The sequence below is a fragment of the Pagrus pagrus genome, assembly GCF_965226575.1.
Source record: "Pagrus pagrus genome assembly, chromosome: 6".
NCBI classification, from domain to species: Eukaryota; Metazoa; Chordata; class Actinopteri; order Spariformes; family Sparidae; genus Pagrus; species Pagrus pagrus.
In genome coordinates, this window is record NC_140190.1 from 16,394,663 (window position 1) to 16,411,846 (window position 17,184).

Genomic DNA, 17,184 nt, shown 5'->3' on the forward strand with positions numbered 1-17,184 from the left:
ACTTCAGTATCCTCTGTTATTATTAAATTACCTTTCTATTCCCTCTCTGATCTTTTTTGGACACATCTAAATGGTTAGTAAGTAAAATATAGGTTTACACATGTTTTTAATAGAAAAACGCCTTGGATAATATTATGATAAACTGCTGTACTTTCCTGGAAAAGTCAGATGTAGACAAAAATTCAGATTGAGGTTTAAAACACAAGTACATACAGTACAAGTAACAAAGTACATCTTTTAAATAAAAAAACCCTAAGCTTTCCTGAGGTTCTATCTGAGTTCACAGTACAAAAAAATCCAAACAAACCCAACAAAATCCATCCATCTTCAGACAAAGCAAATGTTAAATTTTGCATCTAAATGAGCCAGACTGAAACGTTATGTAATGCAACTACATCTAATGATGTATGGTACTTGATGCTTACTGCTAGAATTGGATAGCAAAAACAAAAACAGGAGAGTCGGGCACCCCAAATATTGTTCTCAGTCTGTGATATAAGTCCTTACTCAGCCCACTTTTTGTGGTGCAGAGAAGGAAGTTAGACTGACAGTGAATGAAAAAGAAGCACAGAGGTGTATTTCTGAGTTTGTTTTAATAAGACCAGACTCTGTGCTGAAGATGTCTGCATCGCTCGAAGCTACAGGTGGCTGGTTGATGGATGGTGTTGGTGTGTTTCTGGGCTACCTGCGTACGTGCGTGTGTGTGTGTGTGTGTGTATTTGTGCACGTATATGCATTTGAATGCTCGTGTTTGCATGTATGTGTGATTACATTAGCTCGTTCTCAGTGTTTTTTCCAGGTGCAGGCTGAGGGAAATGTCCACATATAGAGGTGTATGTGTATATATAGATATGTTAATTAGGTAATCAACACACACTCACGTGCACAGAGTTCGAGCACACCCAGTGGAAATGGAAAGGACATTTCAACCCAACAGGACTTTCTCCATGTGTGTGTGTGTGACAGAGAGAGAGAGAGAGAGAGAGAGAGAGATTGACTTTTCCCTGCACACTGCCAGCCTGCAGGGATTATCAGGTGCTTAGACAGAAAAGAACATTGCTTTAAGTCTCAGTCATACACCCTGAGGCATACGGCAGAATGGCATCCTTTGTGTGTGTTTATGTGCATGTTTGTGTATATGTGTATGTGTGCACACATTGTACAATAAACAAGACTTTGTTTTTTTCTTCATTTGGGATTCTGTTGCAACACCAGGGACTCTATGTGTCTGTTTTGCTGCTACGGTTTGGTTCTAGCAAGAACAAGCGTCATCACAGTGGCTTAGCCTGGCAGAAGCTACACCCAGACAGACACACACACACACACACATCTAGACAGTCGGGCAGACGACACACATTGCACGTATGCATGCACACACACACACCACGAATGAGGACTTAAAAGGAGTAGGGAGGTTCCAGAGTAGGGGAAAAGGAGACCCAAAGGTTTGCAGCGTGGTTTTATTGTGACGCCAATAAACTGTTGGTTAGTACATTTCTCTTTCAGTAGTATCAAGCATATTTAAAGGATAAGTTCACCATTAATTACTCAGCCCCATGCCAATGGAAAGTCAGGTTTTGTAGTGTACAACACATTCCCTCCTAAACAACTGAAGGAGATGGGGACTTGTTTTTTTAGAATGTAAAAACAAACAAACCTTATAATGATCCCATACAGCTCATTTGTCGTAAAGTTTCTGGGAGCCCAGATATCCCAAACTGATTTTAAAACGTTAATTAAACCCTTTTTTAACCCACAAGCTTGTTTTTTTATCATTTTAAAAGTCCCCATCCTCTTCAGTTGTTCAGGATGTAGCATGTTGTTTTGCTGTGAAGCTTCAGAAATGTGTTATAGACATGAAACTTCAACTGACTCTCCATCGGCATGAGGCTGAGTAGATAAAGACTGAATTTTGATTTTTGGGTTATCTTATCCTTTAGGTGTCTATAATGTTAGTCTGGATAATTGATATGTAAAGAGAATTTTAAGAAACCAGATGTCACAATAAGATCAACAGTTTCAGATGTTTGTTAACCATTTCATAATAAGACATGTTTTTTAATCATGTACACCGTACCGGACACCTGCATATATTTTCTCTGCATCTTCTGTCTCTACATACAGGTACTCTATACTCTCTTGACATTAAGCCGTCACTAACATCCACTGAATTGAGTTTGCTCATCTTTCCTGAACGCTGTAGCAGCACAGTAGTACAGCAGTGTGTGTTTGTGTGTTGGTGCGCTCGGTCTGGTTCCGCTCAGGCCCGGGCCCAAAACCAAACCAGAGCGTCAGCTGCGGCCTCTGTTCTACTGTAGATGGCTCTAGCAGACCCTGGAGCCCCGAGTCATAGAGTTCAGCCGGACAGATAAACACTGTCCCTTTAAGGGCTGCCGTTGGACCCAGCCTGTCTGCCTGTGTGTCTGTGTTTTTCAGTACAACGGCACCAAAACATTCGCTTTTTCTACTCTGCAACTAGAGCATTACTTTTGAGGAGCTGAATGTACGATTTTCCATGTGGGAGAAAGAGAAAGGGACACAAAATATCCTCAAGTTTTTCTTCTCACTGTTGGTTAGGAGAGATCATTACAGTGTGTTTCCACTCAGTCAGAAGTCATAGAGGGGAAACAATGATTTGGCTTCTGATTGATGTGAATTATTAAGAGCTTGATAAGATGGAAACAAGGAGAAGCCAGGTGTGTAATGGGTCATTTGGCTCTTTCAGAGTTGGAAGGAAAAGCCTGACAAGGACCAAAACAGCACCCCCTGGGACTCAGTGTTTCATGTCACTATGGTGAATGGCGTCTATAGCACGGCCTGGCTGCTAGGGGGGAAAGAAGGGGCATGATTAAGACTCTGTATATGTGTGTGTGTGTGTGTGTGTGTGTGTGTGTGCTTCCTGGAGAGGGGGATTATAATAAGAGTTGCATAAACATAGAATTAAATCAGGGTGAGCTTACAAATGGCAGTTCATGCAGAGCTTGCATGGTCCCCGCAGTGAACAACAGCATCCTTTGTTAGCTGTTCCCCGGGCACAGGGGCTGATTTAAAAGGTGCCTGTTAAGGCTGCTGTTTGATGTCATTGTCTCCTCTACTTTGAGTTTTGAAAACCTGACTGGACGCCTTCGAAATCTATTCTAGTGAGCCAGTGTCATCACCAGCCCTCCTCTGATTCGTGGATGTATTTTTTAAGAAAACATACGACTTTGTCCCAGCTTCTTGTTTTGCACGAGAATATCACTTGGTGGCATTAGGAGCGATATGTTGAGGGTTGAGGTAGCCGAGCAGTCGCATAAAAACAGAATTTTATTTTTATGTCTAAGGCAGACCTTTGTGGTTAGGGATGTCAAGGCTGGAAGTGGAATTAAAGAGAGGGATTATGTTCTTTTGAGAAGGCTTTACAAAAAAAAATGTTAATTTGTGAATGAAGCATCGGGTACTCCTTTCTCTGGGCGGCGTGTACCCGGCTGCTCGATAGACAAGGCCTGCCTTTTGTGAATGAATTTCCTGAAAGGCAGCACTGACACGGCCTCATTGCCCAGTGTACGCACGTGCGTGTGTGTGCGTGTGTGCGTGATTACGTGCTCAAGCACATGTCTGCAGAGAGAGGACGCCACTCATAGAGCTGAGGGAGAGGAGGAGACACAGAGGAATGCGTGCAGCTGGTGGTTCAGTCATGTTGTTGTTGTTGTTGTTGTCTGTGATTGTGCTCTGTATATGCGTTCGTGCATGTGTGTGCGTGTTGTATGTGCAACAGAAGTAATTGAAGCTAAGGATGAGAAAGCTCTCTCCTCAATCCCCCAGTGCTAATAAAAATGAAGGAGGCTCAGATGTGGATGAGAGATTGTCTAATCTAATTCCACTCCCGAAAGCCTATGGATTCATTACGGGACATATCAAATTAATTGAGAGAATTATACAAATTCACCTCTGAATACATCAGCTCATTCATTACAAGAGTCTGTGTGATTGTCTCTCGTTTGAGCTGATCGGTTTGAAACAATGTTAACTCACTATTGTTGACATAACGACAATTTATAAAAAAATAAAATGAGGAATTATATATTTATTACATCTGCTTTATATAGAAGGCAGAAAACAAAACGAGAAACCAGAGTTAAAAACAAGAATGAGCACATCACAAACTCAAACAGGAAGCCAGATGAAATCTAATCAGATTCGGGATGTTAATGATTAATCATTAATCGATTAATTGCTGTAAAGAATTTAACCGATTAAAAATGTCTTAATCGATAATCAGAGACGGCACAAATGCATCAAAGAGGATCTAACAAAAACAAATTACAGATACTTCATTTTCAAATATATCCAGCGAAAACACAAAGTCCTGGTACGAGAAAATGTATTTAATTAAAACACAAATAATTTGTAAACACATTTGATACAAACTGATATTATGACATTTTAGCCATTTAGTTGCCTCGCTATGGTTTGAATTTTGCTGTCAGTTGTTGAACAGTGACAGACAGAAGCTCCGTTATTAAAATGAAGTTATTTTTTTTAGTTATTTGGTTCATCACTCAAGTAAATTTATGTTTACTGTATCTGCTCTTTTAACTGCTAATGTAGCTGACTCTGATTTTACATCCAACATAGATCATGTCAGTGGTTAAAACAGTTTTCTAAATCAAAAATGTCCAACATATTTCATATATCATTAATTATTAATCGATAATTGATTGTGAAGGCAGCCGACTATCGATTAAAGAAATAATTTAAAATTTGCTGCCCTAAATCAGATAATATAAAAAAACAATATGAAGAAATGTATGAGTTAAATTCCACTGCACAGATTCAGCTGTGTTGTTTCAAAGTGCCATGTCATCCCCCGTCCCAACCCACGCCACACCAGTATGTCACTGAGCATTCCTGCGTCATACCATTCAGTCCTGCTTCATTCCATCTCTGATATCTGCACACAGAAACATTCATGGTATTTTTATTTCTCCTCTCTCAAAAACAAGCTTGTTGTTTGCCTCCACGTAAGGCATTGCTTGGCAATAGTACCGTGACGTCTTTAGGCTTCCTGCCACTTATCTTAGCATGTTAGAAATGATAGTTAAACCATAAACGTTTACAGCCTCCCTTGTTTGATATCTTTGGAATGTATCAGCTACAATAATCTAATTTTGAATAAAAGCACATAATGTCCTTTCTCCTTTGCCTCAATAAGGTTGTCTGCCCTCCTTATCTGCCAGTAAATACTGCGTTAAATGACACAGTGTTTAGGTTCATGGTCCTAATATAAGTCTGTCTCTCTCTGTGTAGGTTGACCTGTTCACCGTGCGCAGGCCTCTGTCCTAAACTGTGTGTGGGAAATAAGACGATCGACTCTGTAACTTCAGCCCAGGCTCTAAGAGGCTGCACTGTTCTCCACGGCAACTTGATCATCAAGATTCGAGGAGGGAGTGAGTACTACTACACCTAACCTCCTGCTGGGCCTCCTGCAGAGGCTCTGGTTCTCACACTGCGTCTGTCTCCTCCTCCCTTCACCGCTCAGGTTTCTCAGTCTGTGTTTATCAGGACGTGTAGCCACACAGTGTCTCTATTCACCCTTACATTCAAATACATATTTTTTATGAACATGTTAGAAATGCATTGATTGACCAGACAGGGACTGGAGTCAGTAGGTTTTCAGCATGAAATATCCGATTCTGTGCCGGTCACATTTACACACATTTACCTTTTACTATAAGAGTCCTGGCTAAACCAGTATACAGTAAATGTTTTCGCTAACAGGCCATTGAAATTACAGACACACAATTGAATTTTAAAAAAAAAACAAAGAATTTTAATCTGTGCATCTCTAGACCAAATGTCTGTGTTCTGCATCATCGATTGGCTGTCTATATGACCAAATGTCTGTCTCCCTCAGATAACATTGCAGCTGAGTTAGAGGCTAGTTTGGGCCAGCTTGAGGAGATCACCGGTTACCTGACTGTTCGCAGAGCCTACGCCCTGGTCTCTCTCTCCTTCCTCCGCAAACTACGCATCATTAGGGGGGAGCATCTTGAGGCAGAGTAAGTCTTCTCTCCTATCCAGGTATATAAATTAAAGTCACAGTCACATCTAACGTTGTGCTTGATTTCTTTCTTCTGTCTTCCCTTTTGTCCCTCCCAGTACCTTTGCCTTCTATGCGCTGGACAACCAGAACCTGCGTGAGCTGTGGGATTGGTCCAAGCACAACCTGACCATCCAGCGTGGTCGTATGTTCTTTCACTACAACTCTAAACTTTGCATGTCTGAAATCAGAAAGATGGAGGAGGAAACAGGAACCAAGGAGCGCAACCTAAAGAATGACATCGCTGGACGCACCAATGGGGACCAAGCCTCCTGTAAGAGAAGCAGAATTACATTAATTTGAAAATATAATTAATTAGAAAATTTGTTTTGTTTTTACTAACTAAACATTTTGTCTTTTAGCTCAGTACATGCATCACTTACAGTATATATTTGCTAAGTGGACTAAAATGTACTATTCTGCATGATAACACGAGAACATACTGCCAATGCACAGTGTTGTCAGTAAATTAACTGCAGAGCGGTTTCAACAAATAATAGCAGCCTGGTGTTGAATGAAATAAAAAACTGTCTATAGAGACAGCAAGCCTTCCTTCAGGAAAAATATACACAATACTTCATGAATATATACACCTAGTGCTGTAGGAGAACGGAAAAGAGGTTTTTATACAGCTGTATATTATTAATGCAGAACATTTCAGCTGTCGAGGATATCTACATCAGTTTAGTTTTACTCTTTATATCGGCAAAGAATTGGCACTAAATTACTCAAATCAGACCAAGAAGGAAAAAACTCCTGAGGACATTCATATTCTATGTGATGTGAAGTCTAACCTTTATGTTTTTGCGTTTAATAAAAAAAAAAACACAGAGGATACATTTTTGTGTATGTCTTTGTTATCACTACAGTCTGTTTGTTGTCCTACTGTTCATTTGCTCTTTTTACAGAAGATATGTGCTGAGCATCGTCTTTGTTTGTTATCCTGCAGGTGAGACCAAGCTGCTGAAATTCACTGTGATCAAGACTTCATTTAATATGATTATGCTGAGGTGGGAGCCCTTCTGGCCCTTGGACTTCAGAGACCTGCTGGGCTTCATGGTTCTTTACAAAGAGGCGTAAGTATCATAACAAAAATCATTAGAAATTTAAGAACCGTGTCACAAAAGTTGCTTGATGTCGTTGCTGCCTTTTTTTTTTTATACTGTTGATCATAATTTATTTAATCATGAGACAACACGATTCAGTTGGTCCAGCAGGTCCTGTTCTTAACAGTTTTTTCCTCCTACTTCAATAATAAATCATCCTGTGTTTCTCACAACTAAGATTTTCTAAGGGGTTCCACAAGGGTCAATTCTTGGACCTTTTCTTTTTAATTGGTACACATCCTATCATGCGCATGCTAAAGACACACAACAGTCTTCTGTTATTTTGAGTTATTTTGGACTCAACTGTGGAAGCCATTTCAGTAACTTAACCAGAACATTATCCTTTGGGAAACACATCAAAAGTTAAAGGATTCTTACCTGAAGTTTACTCTGAGAAGGCAGTTCATGCATTCATCTCAGCCAGGTTAGATTCCTGTAACCTTCTCTTTATTTTATTACCCAAACAGTGTGTCCTTATACGTACATCAAAACCAACATATTACTTGAGTACTAAAATTACTTGATTGGCTTCCCATACAATACAGAATAAGCCTCTCAATTCTACTTATAGTCTTTAAAGCACCTCATTGTCCGGCTCCCCAGCATTTATGGTATTTATTATAATCTAATGCCACTTGTTGCTGTATGAACTTTCATGTAAAGCAGCACATTGAGTTTACTTGTACTAAAATGTGCTAAATAAATAAAAATTGTCTTGCTAAAAGAGCTCCATTGATCCTTCTCCCAGTTCATTTGCACCTGTTGATCCATTTGTTTCCGATCTCTTTCCTCCCGTCTGCTCCAGGCCATACAAGAATGTGACGGAGTTCGATGGACAGGACGCGTGTGGCTCTAACAGCTGGGCGATCGCTGATGTCGACCCTCCGTCTCGTTCCACGGACAGCAAGAAGGCAGAGAATCCGGGGCACCTGATCCGACCGTTGAAGCCCTGGACCCAGTATGCCATTATGGTCAAAACTCAACTGTCCGCGTCTGACGAACACCAGGTTCACGGAGCCAAAAGCGAGATCATCTACGTCCGCACCAATGCCTCCAGTGAGTTCGAAAAACCACATACACGACTTTGACATTACAATTAGATGATAGAAGAAGAAGAAGAAGAAATTATACAAAGAATCATAATTTTTGGACTTTGGACTCTCTTGGGATAACAGTACCCTTTATAGTTTTCATGTAAACAAACAGTTTTGTTTATATTTGGTCTTTTCTGGCAGCTTAACCTTGTACAATACCATTACAGTCCTGATTGTTGTCTCACTGTCCTCCTCTGTCCACCTCAGAGCCCTCTGTGCCTCTGGACCCCATCTCCTCCTCCAATTCCTCCTCTCAGATCATCCTGAAGTGGAAGCCTCCCACCAGTCCCAATGGCAACATCACCCACTACCGGGTCATCTGTCGGAAGCAGGCCGAGGACAGTGACCTCTACAAGTTTGACTACTGCCTACAAGGTTTGTATCCACAGGTTGCCCGATTCAAATTAGACAAATCGCCTCCTCTAACACCTCTTTCTCCTGCACAGGAATGAAGCTGCCGTCTCGTACACCTACCCACCTGGACAGTGAGGATGAGCAGAAGTGGAACCACACAGATGAGCCCACGTCAGGGGGAAGGTGCTGTGCCTGTCCCAAGACGGACAGCCAGCTGAAGAAGGAGCAGGAGGAGATAGAGTACCGCAAGACCTTTGAGAACTACCTCCACAATGAAGTCTTCGAGAGCAGGTACACATCCTGGATACTCATGACCATTTCCAAACTGAGTAGAGACACACTGTTGTTTAAGATCAACAGTAAAACATTTTAATTCATCTTTTGCTGTCAGTCATTTTATAATTGTAGCTGTGACATAACAAAAACCCTCTGGTGGTCCTCAAGTTTGTCTTTAGTCAGCTTTTGCCCACTTTCTAAGACTAAAACTGAATCTTCTTGTGATTAATATTTCATACAGACTGGTTGAAGTAACTAATCAATAATACCGCCACATTTACACCAACTTTAAGCCCCACTCTTGTCACACTGACCTCACTAAAGTCACATATTTTGTCAGTTTTGTCACAACTTTAAATTAATTTTATGATCATTTTAAAAGCTTGTATACATTCAACATTTAGTACGTTTAGTGTTGCAGCCAGTGTAGCACGAAGAGAAGCTTCTTGCTTTGTTTGTGTCAGTGTAGCAGAAACACTGGAGCCGCTCTATCACTCCTCTTTTGTCCCAGCCACCATGATGTCCGTCTCAAAACGGCTCCATGCCAACTCTGTCTCGTCCATTCGTGTGTGTGTGTGTGTGTGTGTGTGTGTTTGTGTGTGTGTGTGTGTGTGTGTGTGTGGTTGTAGAGCCTTGTTTTTGTACAGGGCACCACTGTGGGGGGCTTAGGGTGGGAGGTGCTGATTGTCTGGGCCCCGGTGCCCCCTACCCTCTCCCCCGACACGCACACACACACAAACACCTACAGTCTCTCCCTCCGCTTCCCTAGGGGAGTGATTACTGTGCCCATTATCATTCATGCCAGTCAGGGGTGCAGTCATGCAGACTGCCATTTGGACACACACAAACACTCAAACCCTCACACACCTCCGCTGCATTTTGAACCCATGCCGTTGGACCGGCCAAGGTCAACTCCATACAGCGAAGTACACAAAGAACTTCTCGTGCCCTCTTTTTCCATCACGCAAAGGGATTCAGCCAGGAAGCTTCGGTTTTTCTCCTTCTTCCCCAAGTTGGTTCATCATTAACTTCCCTGTACAGTAAAGGAAAGGCTCACTGGAGCAACTTAGGGGAAAGTGCACTGCTCAGGGACACTAAATGGTGGCAATTTTGGAAGGACGGTTGATAGTTTTCTAACTAGACAATAGAGACAGCGATTCTACCTGTCCTCACTCAGAGGTGCACTACAGGTCTCCTTTTCTTGGTTTAAGTTAATAGTCTTTATGGTCGGTTTACACTCATAACCTCTGAAAATAAAGTGGACCATCTCTTTGGCACCATCCAGTGGTGAGGGCTGGTAGCTCTTCCAGCAGGGCAGTAGGTGGTATTGATGATAAATGTCATGCAGTCAGGCTTGCTACACACTATAAAGGTTAGTGTGAACAGAGGTCCTCACTGGCCTTCTGCGCACTGCTGCTCCATCTGCCAGGGTCTAATTCACATGACTTTTGTTTTGATAATTGAATTTTAGCTTGCCTGAGAGTGTCGGAGGACTGTGTGAACTTTTCTTCCTCCAGGTTTTCAGTGGCATTCAACCTAACTCTTTCACCCATTACTCTGTTTCTCTAGACCTTCTCGTCGGCGTCGCTCAGTGGGAGTTGCCAACGCCACCCAAAGCTCTTTCTTCCTCACCACAGCCTCCGGTCTGCCATTTGGCTCAACCACAGCCTCACCAGAAGGCAATGATAAGGACAAGGAGGGTTCGAAGGTCTCAAACACTTTCTATATTTTGTATCACACAGAAAATTGATTACATGTCTTTCTCAGAGGAACATGTTAAAATAAGAGAATGAACACTGATCCAAATTCCTGTCTTTCAATCTGAAATGACATTACTGCCAGAAAAACAAGCAAAGAAATAGCATATTTCTGTTTGGTTTGGCCTCAGAATGGCAAAGGAACATGCTATGAAGATAAACTTGATTTGTCTTATATATACCTGTGGTTGTAGGAAAGTTGACCTTCTTTTGTGCATGTTATGATTTGAGTGTAACCCTGAATCCCTAACACTCGTTGGAGTAATCAGATCTCTCATCTCTTCTGCTCAGGTGGAGCTGAAGGTGTTCTTAAAGGAGTCAACAGTGATCTCCAACCTGCACCACTTTACCAGTTATAAGATCGAGATCATGGCCTGCAACCATCTGACGGACATGAAACGCTGCAGCATGGCTACTTATGTCAGTGCTCGAACTATGCCGGAGGGTAAGAACAAATACAAATCTGACGCTAACGCTAATGTAGACGATTAGAAGACACAGCTTTTGGAAAATATGTACACCTACAGGGAATGCCCAAGGTCAACTACTTGGGTAATAAACAAATGCCTCTTCAGAGGATAATCAAACTGAAGTGTGCTTTTACAAGCTCTCAAGTCCCCAGTGAAATAAAATATTAAATCTGAAGGTGTATAGGGGCTTGGGTTTCAAGAGATTCAGTTAAGATAATATAAAAAAACAAAAGAAAACCTGCAGGCGTCCAGCTATTTGCCCTGATGCAGGTAGGCTAATTGACTGGTACCTTTTGTGGTCACTCAACTTGGCATAAGAATAAACATAAATTTCCCTCACTAGAATAAAATGAGGCAGCAAACAAGTCTCAACACGTGTTGATCTCAACACGGGCCTAAACAGATCAGAGTTTCTGGCAGGCGATCTAATGGGATGAGGTCTGCAGTGTGTCAGGGACAGATACAGAGTGAGAGTGAGTCCACCCTGGGTGCCATTCCCCACATCTCTGAAGCCTTCACAAAACGGCGTCGTCACACCCTGATTGGCTGGGAGGGGAATGCCCCAAGCTGCTTCCACTCATTAATTTAGAGTCAGTCTCCCCATCCTGCACACAGCTGATCTGAATCCACTGCAGTCAGTCCAGAGGGATTTTGAAATTCAGCCCAAAACAAAGAAAGATACTAAGTCTTACACAATGGGACTGCTACAACGTTCTGCCCCCACACAGTCAATCTCCACGTTCAGAGCACATTCGTTGCTAGCTATAAATGTGGTCAAGTAAAAAGTAGATTACTGGCTCAAAAATATACTCAAGCAAAGAGTAGAAGTACAGCTTTAAAAAAGCAACATGAAAAGTACTCATTCCTTAATAAGGTATGTTATAAAGGAGGTTATAGTTTTTTGTTTCAACTGTTTGAGAGAGGTGTGGATTCAGTATGTGGTCATCTGGCAGCTGAACACATACTTTGTTAATCTTACACAAACACACTCACAGATCACCATTCACATTCAGCTTTAACCGTAACCATTGCTTTGGCCATAAGTGATCATGATGAACTCAAATTGTCCATGCAGTTGCACCCGAAAAGTGCCAAATGTCAGACCCCCAACCGTTACTAGAGGCAGTCGGAGACAAATGTGCACACGTGTTAAATGTTTTTCTGTGTCTGGTACCCACAGAGAAAGCAGACGACATCCCGGGGCCCGTCACCCATGAGATAGTGACAGCCGAGCCTCCCTATGTGTTGATCAAATGGAATGCACCCCGCTCCCCCAACGGCCTCATCATCCTGTACGAGGTGTTTTACAGGAAGGTTGGAGACACCGAGGTCAGTATCAACTATCAACAAACTTTTAGAGAGTGAGGATACAGGAAAAAGTCAGAGGGAAGGAGAGATCACATTTCTTTTTCTAAACTGAAGGACACAGAGGTGAGGGAGGGAAAGAGCCAGCAGGAATTACCTCTAAACACTGTATGAAGGAGAAACACAGGGCTTAGAGGGCAGACAGGTTGACATGAATGAAGGAAAGACTGGAAGCAGAGAGAACAAGGAGTGATGTGGGTAGACTCCAGGGAGTTGAGGCAAGCAGGAAAGAAAAGGTTTGCTGTATACACTCCATACACACTCCTTATATGGAGAGACAAACAAAGAAAATATTTGTTTACAAACTCCCAATGCTACCACTGTGTGTGTTGACGTTTTCTGCCGCGTGTGTGTTTGCATATTATTATTCCTGTGTGTTTGTGAGCAGTAAGTGCTCGTCTGTCTGTGACAGCGTGTTAAGTGTGTGTGTGTGTGCTGTTGTCGTGGTTGTTTACTTGCTGTAAAATGTGTGAATTCATCTCTCATTGCTATTCACTGCTGCACTGCCTGACCCAAGGAGCCAGTAGCAGCTCTGTTACCATAGTGACAGAGGCAGGAAGGAAGACTAGCATGCAGTGGCAGGGATGGACTGGCATCTCAGACGACATCTCCTGTGCACTGCACTAAAAGCACATGCTGCTGCAGCTGAAACGCACTGATCTAGATTTATTTGAATGATGTGTAGAGCGTGTGACAGGGTCAAATTAATTGTTTTATTACAATTTCATTATGAGTAAACCCAGTGAGACAGTGCACAATTGATGACGTTCACTTCCTAATGTGAGTTCACGTAGAGGAGTGATTCTGGTTCAAGAGCGGAGTTAAACTAAGATTAAGTAATTGAATTACATTGATTCAACTTTAAAATATTTGTGTGAATCTTTACTATGATCTCATTATCAACAAAAAATTGGGTAAAGCACACTTAAAGGTGCAATACGTAAGAATTGGCAAACTGTTGCGTTCATGCTCATACTGCAGCTGCTGTTAGCTAGTTAGCTCAGTTAACCGTTTTTGTGTTGTCGTCTTTTTTCCCCCTCCAGGTTCACACAGCTTGTGTGTCACGGCCGGCGTACATTAAGTCAGGTGGCACGAAGCTTTCGCTTGTGCAACCTGGAAACTACAGCGTGAGGGTCCGCGCCACTTCTCTGGCTGGAAACGGCTCCTTCACAGAAACCACTTACTTCTTCATGCCAAACCGTAAGGCTGGAGGCTATATGTCAGACTTTACTTTATAACTCACTTGTATAACAGTCATGCATTACATAACTGTGTTTGGTTTGAATGTGTCTGTGGACGTTTGTTTTATTTTTGATCTTATTGGAAAGAAAAGTTGAAGATATGCAAAAATTATAAATTCCTTATATGTCCAGAAAAACTATAAGATATTGAATTACCAAGGCCTGTTTTAACTCTGGTAATATTGTTTCACACCTTATTATTCCTGACTGCAGATCTGTAGTTCATACTCAAATTAACTGACCAATGACTTCTCTGTGTATTACAGCGGATCCAGGTTTAATTTGGATTGTGATTGGTCCAGTCATCTGCTTCATCCTGCTGCTGATCGTGGGAGGTGGGGTTTTTGTGATGTTCAAGAAGAGGTAAGATCTTTGACCAACATGCTGCCATTTTGTTTTGAAACTATGGTGGGGTTTGAAGTAGGGGGCGTTCTGTTTGAATAATTTGAGCCTGTAGCTACCAGGAGTATGTGGCAGGAGAAATAAAGATGACTGATTCTGCAGAATGGTCTGGAAATTTCACCTCTTATTACAGTTTTCAGTGTCTCAGATGCTTTTTGTGGTTGTGTTACAGGCAAACAGAAGGCCCGACAGGACCTCTAATCGCCTCCTCAAACCCAGAGTACCTCAGCGCCAACGATGGTAAGAAAAGCATCATCACGAAACTGCTAAGTGTGATGATTTGTGAACGGCTCACTTAATCCACACACTGTCTGTTTGGTGTAGTGTATGTTCCTGACGAGTGGGAGGTGCCCAGGGAGAAGATCAATGTGCTCAGAGAGCTGGGTCAGGGCTCCTTCGGTATGGTGTATGAGGGAATCGCCAAGGACATCATCAAAGGAGACCCGGACACACGCGTAGCCGTCAAGACGGTCAACGAATCTGCCAGCCTACGAGAGAGGATCGAGTTCCTCAACGAAGCCTCCGTTATGAAGGCTTTCAGCTGTCACCACGTGGTACGAGGCGCTTTTCAAACTGTTTCTTCTCACAGCTTCGTTACTGACTAACAAGGAGACCCGAGCAGCTATCTGTACACTTGTGAATTACAGTTGAAAGCAGCAAGAACATGTATGACTCAGAGATTCATGACTCGCTAGTTGTGTCAATGCTGCCATAATGACACACAGTTTGACTACAAAAACAAGTCACACTCTGTAAGCAATTGTGTCTACATTGACTATCTTATTAAACAGCCTACTAAGCCTCAATTAAATTACCATATGTTGTGCTGTCAGCTGTAAAAATCAAGTTGACATGTCAGGAGGAATTTCTTTTATTAGTCACAGATGAAAATGTGACATAGCAGCAGCATTTTATGAGTGTGTTGTCTCGTCTGCCAGGTTAACAGCAGGAATGTTTCAAGACGTGTTAACCATTGCCGGGTTGCATATTAGGATGCATATTAGCAGCATATTGGCTCTTTATTAGTAATAATAAAGCACTTATTAATGTCTTTTCTGCATGACTCATACTCTAAAGCTAAAGTGTCACTAAGAGTTTTCCCTCAATGCCCTCCTAACTACTGTTATTGATGGTAAGTAGGGAAGTTGTTGTTCAAGAGTCATGATCTTTATAAGCTTTGTTCAGTACCTTCAAAGGTGCACAAGAAAAGGGATTTTTCCTTTTAGGTCCTAATAACTCAAAATATATTCCACCACCTAAAGTGGGGCCCTGCTCATAAATAATTAACTCACAGTTTGAGACTTGCTAACCAACACCAGCTCTTCTAGTGATTTATGCCCGCACGGTATCTACACCCGCAGATATTAAACGAACAGACATGCTGCTTGTAAAGCTCAGAACACTAACACATCTGCAACCCCTTGTGCATGTCTGTGACAGTTGTGTGTTGTTTTCAGTTAGCGTTGAGATCAAAGTCAGTGGTGCAATGTGACAATGTGTCAAAAATGAGATTTACTGCCGAGGAACAATTTGTCAACACGGATTACCACGAGGGATCGGGTGAATGAATTTGGCAGTGACTTTTAGGCGGACGGGGAAGTGTTGTGTTTTGTAAAGTGTGTCAGCACTTGGTGGACTACACGAGGAGGCAGGTGTTGCTGGAGCATCTGAAGCCCCTCATGTTGGTGATGAAATAAGTTCACTAATTCAGAGTGTCTACGAAAACCTACTAAATATTTATTTCGGCCTGCTTGAAGTGATTTTACTTGACTATTAAAGCAAATATGAATTGTTACTAAATAAATCTGTACAACAGGGGATGATGTGCCATTTTAGGTAGTTTTTTAAAAACAGCTTACTAGTGTTTCCAGTCAATAAATGTAGTGGTCAACATTGTTTGTATGACCATGTGTGTTTTTCTGTATTTTCTCTGTGTAGGTCCGCCTGTTAGGTGTTGTGTCCAAAGGTCAGCCCACCCTGGTAGTGATGGAGCTGATGACCCATGGTGACCTGAAGAGCTACCTGCGTGGTCTCAGGCCCGACTCTGAGGTTTGTGTCATCACCGCATTTTTTGAGTGGGACTAACCCAAGTGGAGGTGATATTTTCCCTACATCACTGGCTGACCTTGTAACCGTCTTTTTGTGTGTGTGTTTTTGTAGAACAACCCAACAGGCCGGTCACCACCTACGCTGAAAGAGATGATCCAGATGGCAGCAGAAATCGCAGACGGCATGGCCTACCTCAACGCCAAGAAGTTTGTCCACAGAGATCTGGCAGCCAGGAACTGCATGGTGGCCGAGGACTTCACCGTCAAGATCGGAGGTAACTGAAGCTTGTTTTGTTTTCCTTGTTGTTCATATTGCAATTCACGTTCATCTCAGTCAGTTATGGTTGACTTATACGTTTGCGTTTGTCCCTCGTAGACTTTGGTATGACCCGAGACATCTACGAGACTGACTACTACCGTAAAGGAGGGAAGGGCCTGCTTCCTGTCAGGTGGATGGCTCCAGAGTCTCTGAAGGACGGAGTCTTCACTGCCCACTCTGACTGCTGGTACGTCACACCTCACCAGCTGTGGCTCAGTCTGTGCAATCGTGATGACATCACTGGTGCATTTGATCACATGTGTTTTTCTGTGTGTCTGCAGGTCGTTTGGTGTTGTGCTGTGGGAGATCAGCACATTAGCAGAGCAGCCTTACCAGGGCTTATCCAACGAACAGGTGCTAAAGTTCGTCATGGATGGAGGGTACCTGGAACGGCCAGACAACTGCCCCGAGAGGATGTGAGTCAAATATTCAAAACTATAATCTCAGATAGAAGAAATCCACATGATGACGACTTGATTTATTTTTGTCTAGAACTTTTTAAGGTAGCTTTTTCAGCTGATGGCCGAACGAGCTGAAACGGTGTAAACTGAGCTAATGAGAACTAAACTGAATGACACAGTCACAGTTACTGTGCCTTAAAGAAGCCTTATGGAGTGTTTTGCTTTATGCCTACATCTGCTGAAGATAGCATGTGTTCACACATTTCTTC

The 17,184-nt window shown here is 42.4% G+C and overlaps 1 protein-coding gene across 1 annotated transcript in view; it reads left to right on the forward strand.

The window, feature by feature from the left end:
* The window catches only part of insrb (insulin receptor b), an 89,233-nt gene that overhangs the window by 62,090 nt on the left and 9,959 nt on the right, over window positions 1-17,184 (forward strand). Inside the window, exons 5-22 of the mRNA XM_084354205.1 lie at window positions 5,290-5,429; window positions 5,897-6,041; window positions 6,142-6,356; window positions 7,032-7,158; window positions 7,994-8,244; window positions 8,490-8,657; window positions 8,729-8,927; window positions 10,482-10,620; window positions 10,961-11,114; window positions 12,320-12,468; window positions 13,548-13,704; window positions 14,012-14,108; window positions 14,320-14,387; window positions 14,472-14,701; window positions 16,086-16,196; window positions 16,308-16,470; window positions 16,572-16,701; window positions 16,796-16,930. Of these exons, the coding sequence (XP_084210331.1) occupies window positions 5,290-5,429; window positions 5,897-6,041; window positions 6,142-6,356; window positions 7,032-7,158; window positions 7,994-8,244; window positions 8,490-8,657; window positions 8,729-8,927; window positions 10,482-10,620; window positions 10,961-11,114; window positions 12,320-12,468; window positions 13,548-13,704; window positions 14,012-14,108; window positions 14,320-14,387; window positions 14,472-14,701; window positions 16,086-16,196; window positions 16,308-16,470; window positions 16,572-16,701; window positions 16,796-16,930 (2,778 nt within the window). The remainder of the gene's footprint in view (window positions 1-5,289; window positions 5,430-5,896; window positions 6,042-6,141; window positions 6,357-7,031; window positions 7,159-7,993; window positions 8,245-8,489; window positions 8,658-8,728; window positions 8,928-10,481; window positions 10,621-10,960; window positions 11,115-12,319; window positions 12,469-13,547; window positions 13,705-14,011; window positions 14,109-14,319; window positions 14,388-14,471; window positions 14,702-16,085; window positions 16,197-16,307; window positions 16,471-16,571; window positions 16,702-16,795; window positions 16,931-17,184) is intronic.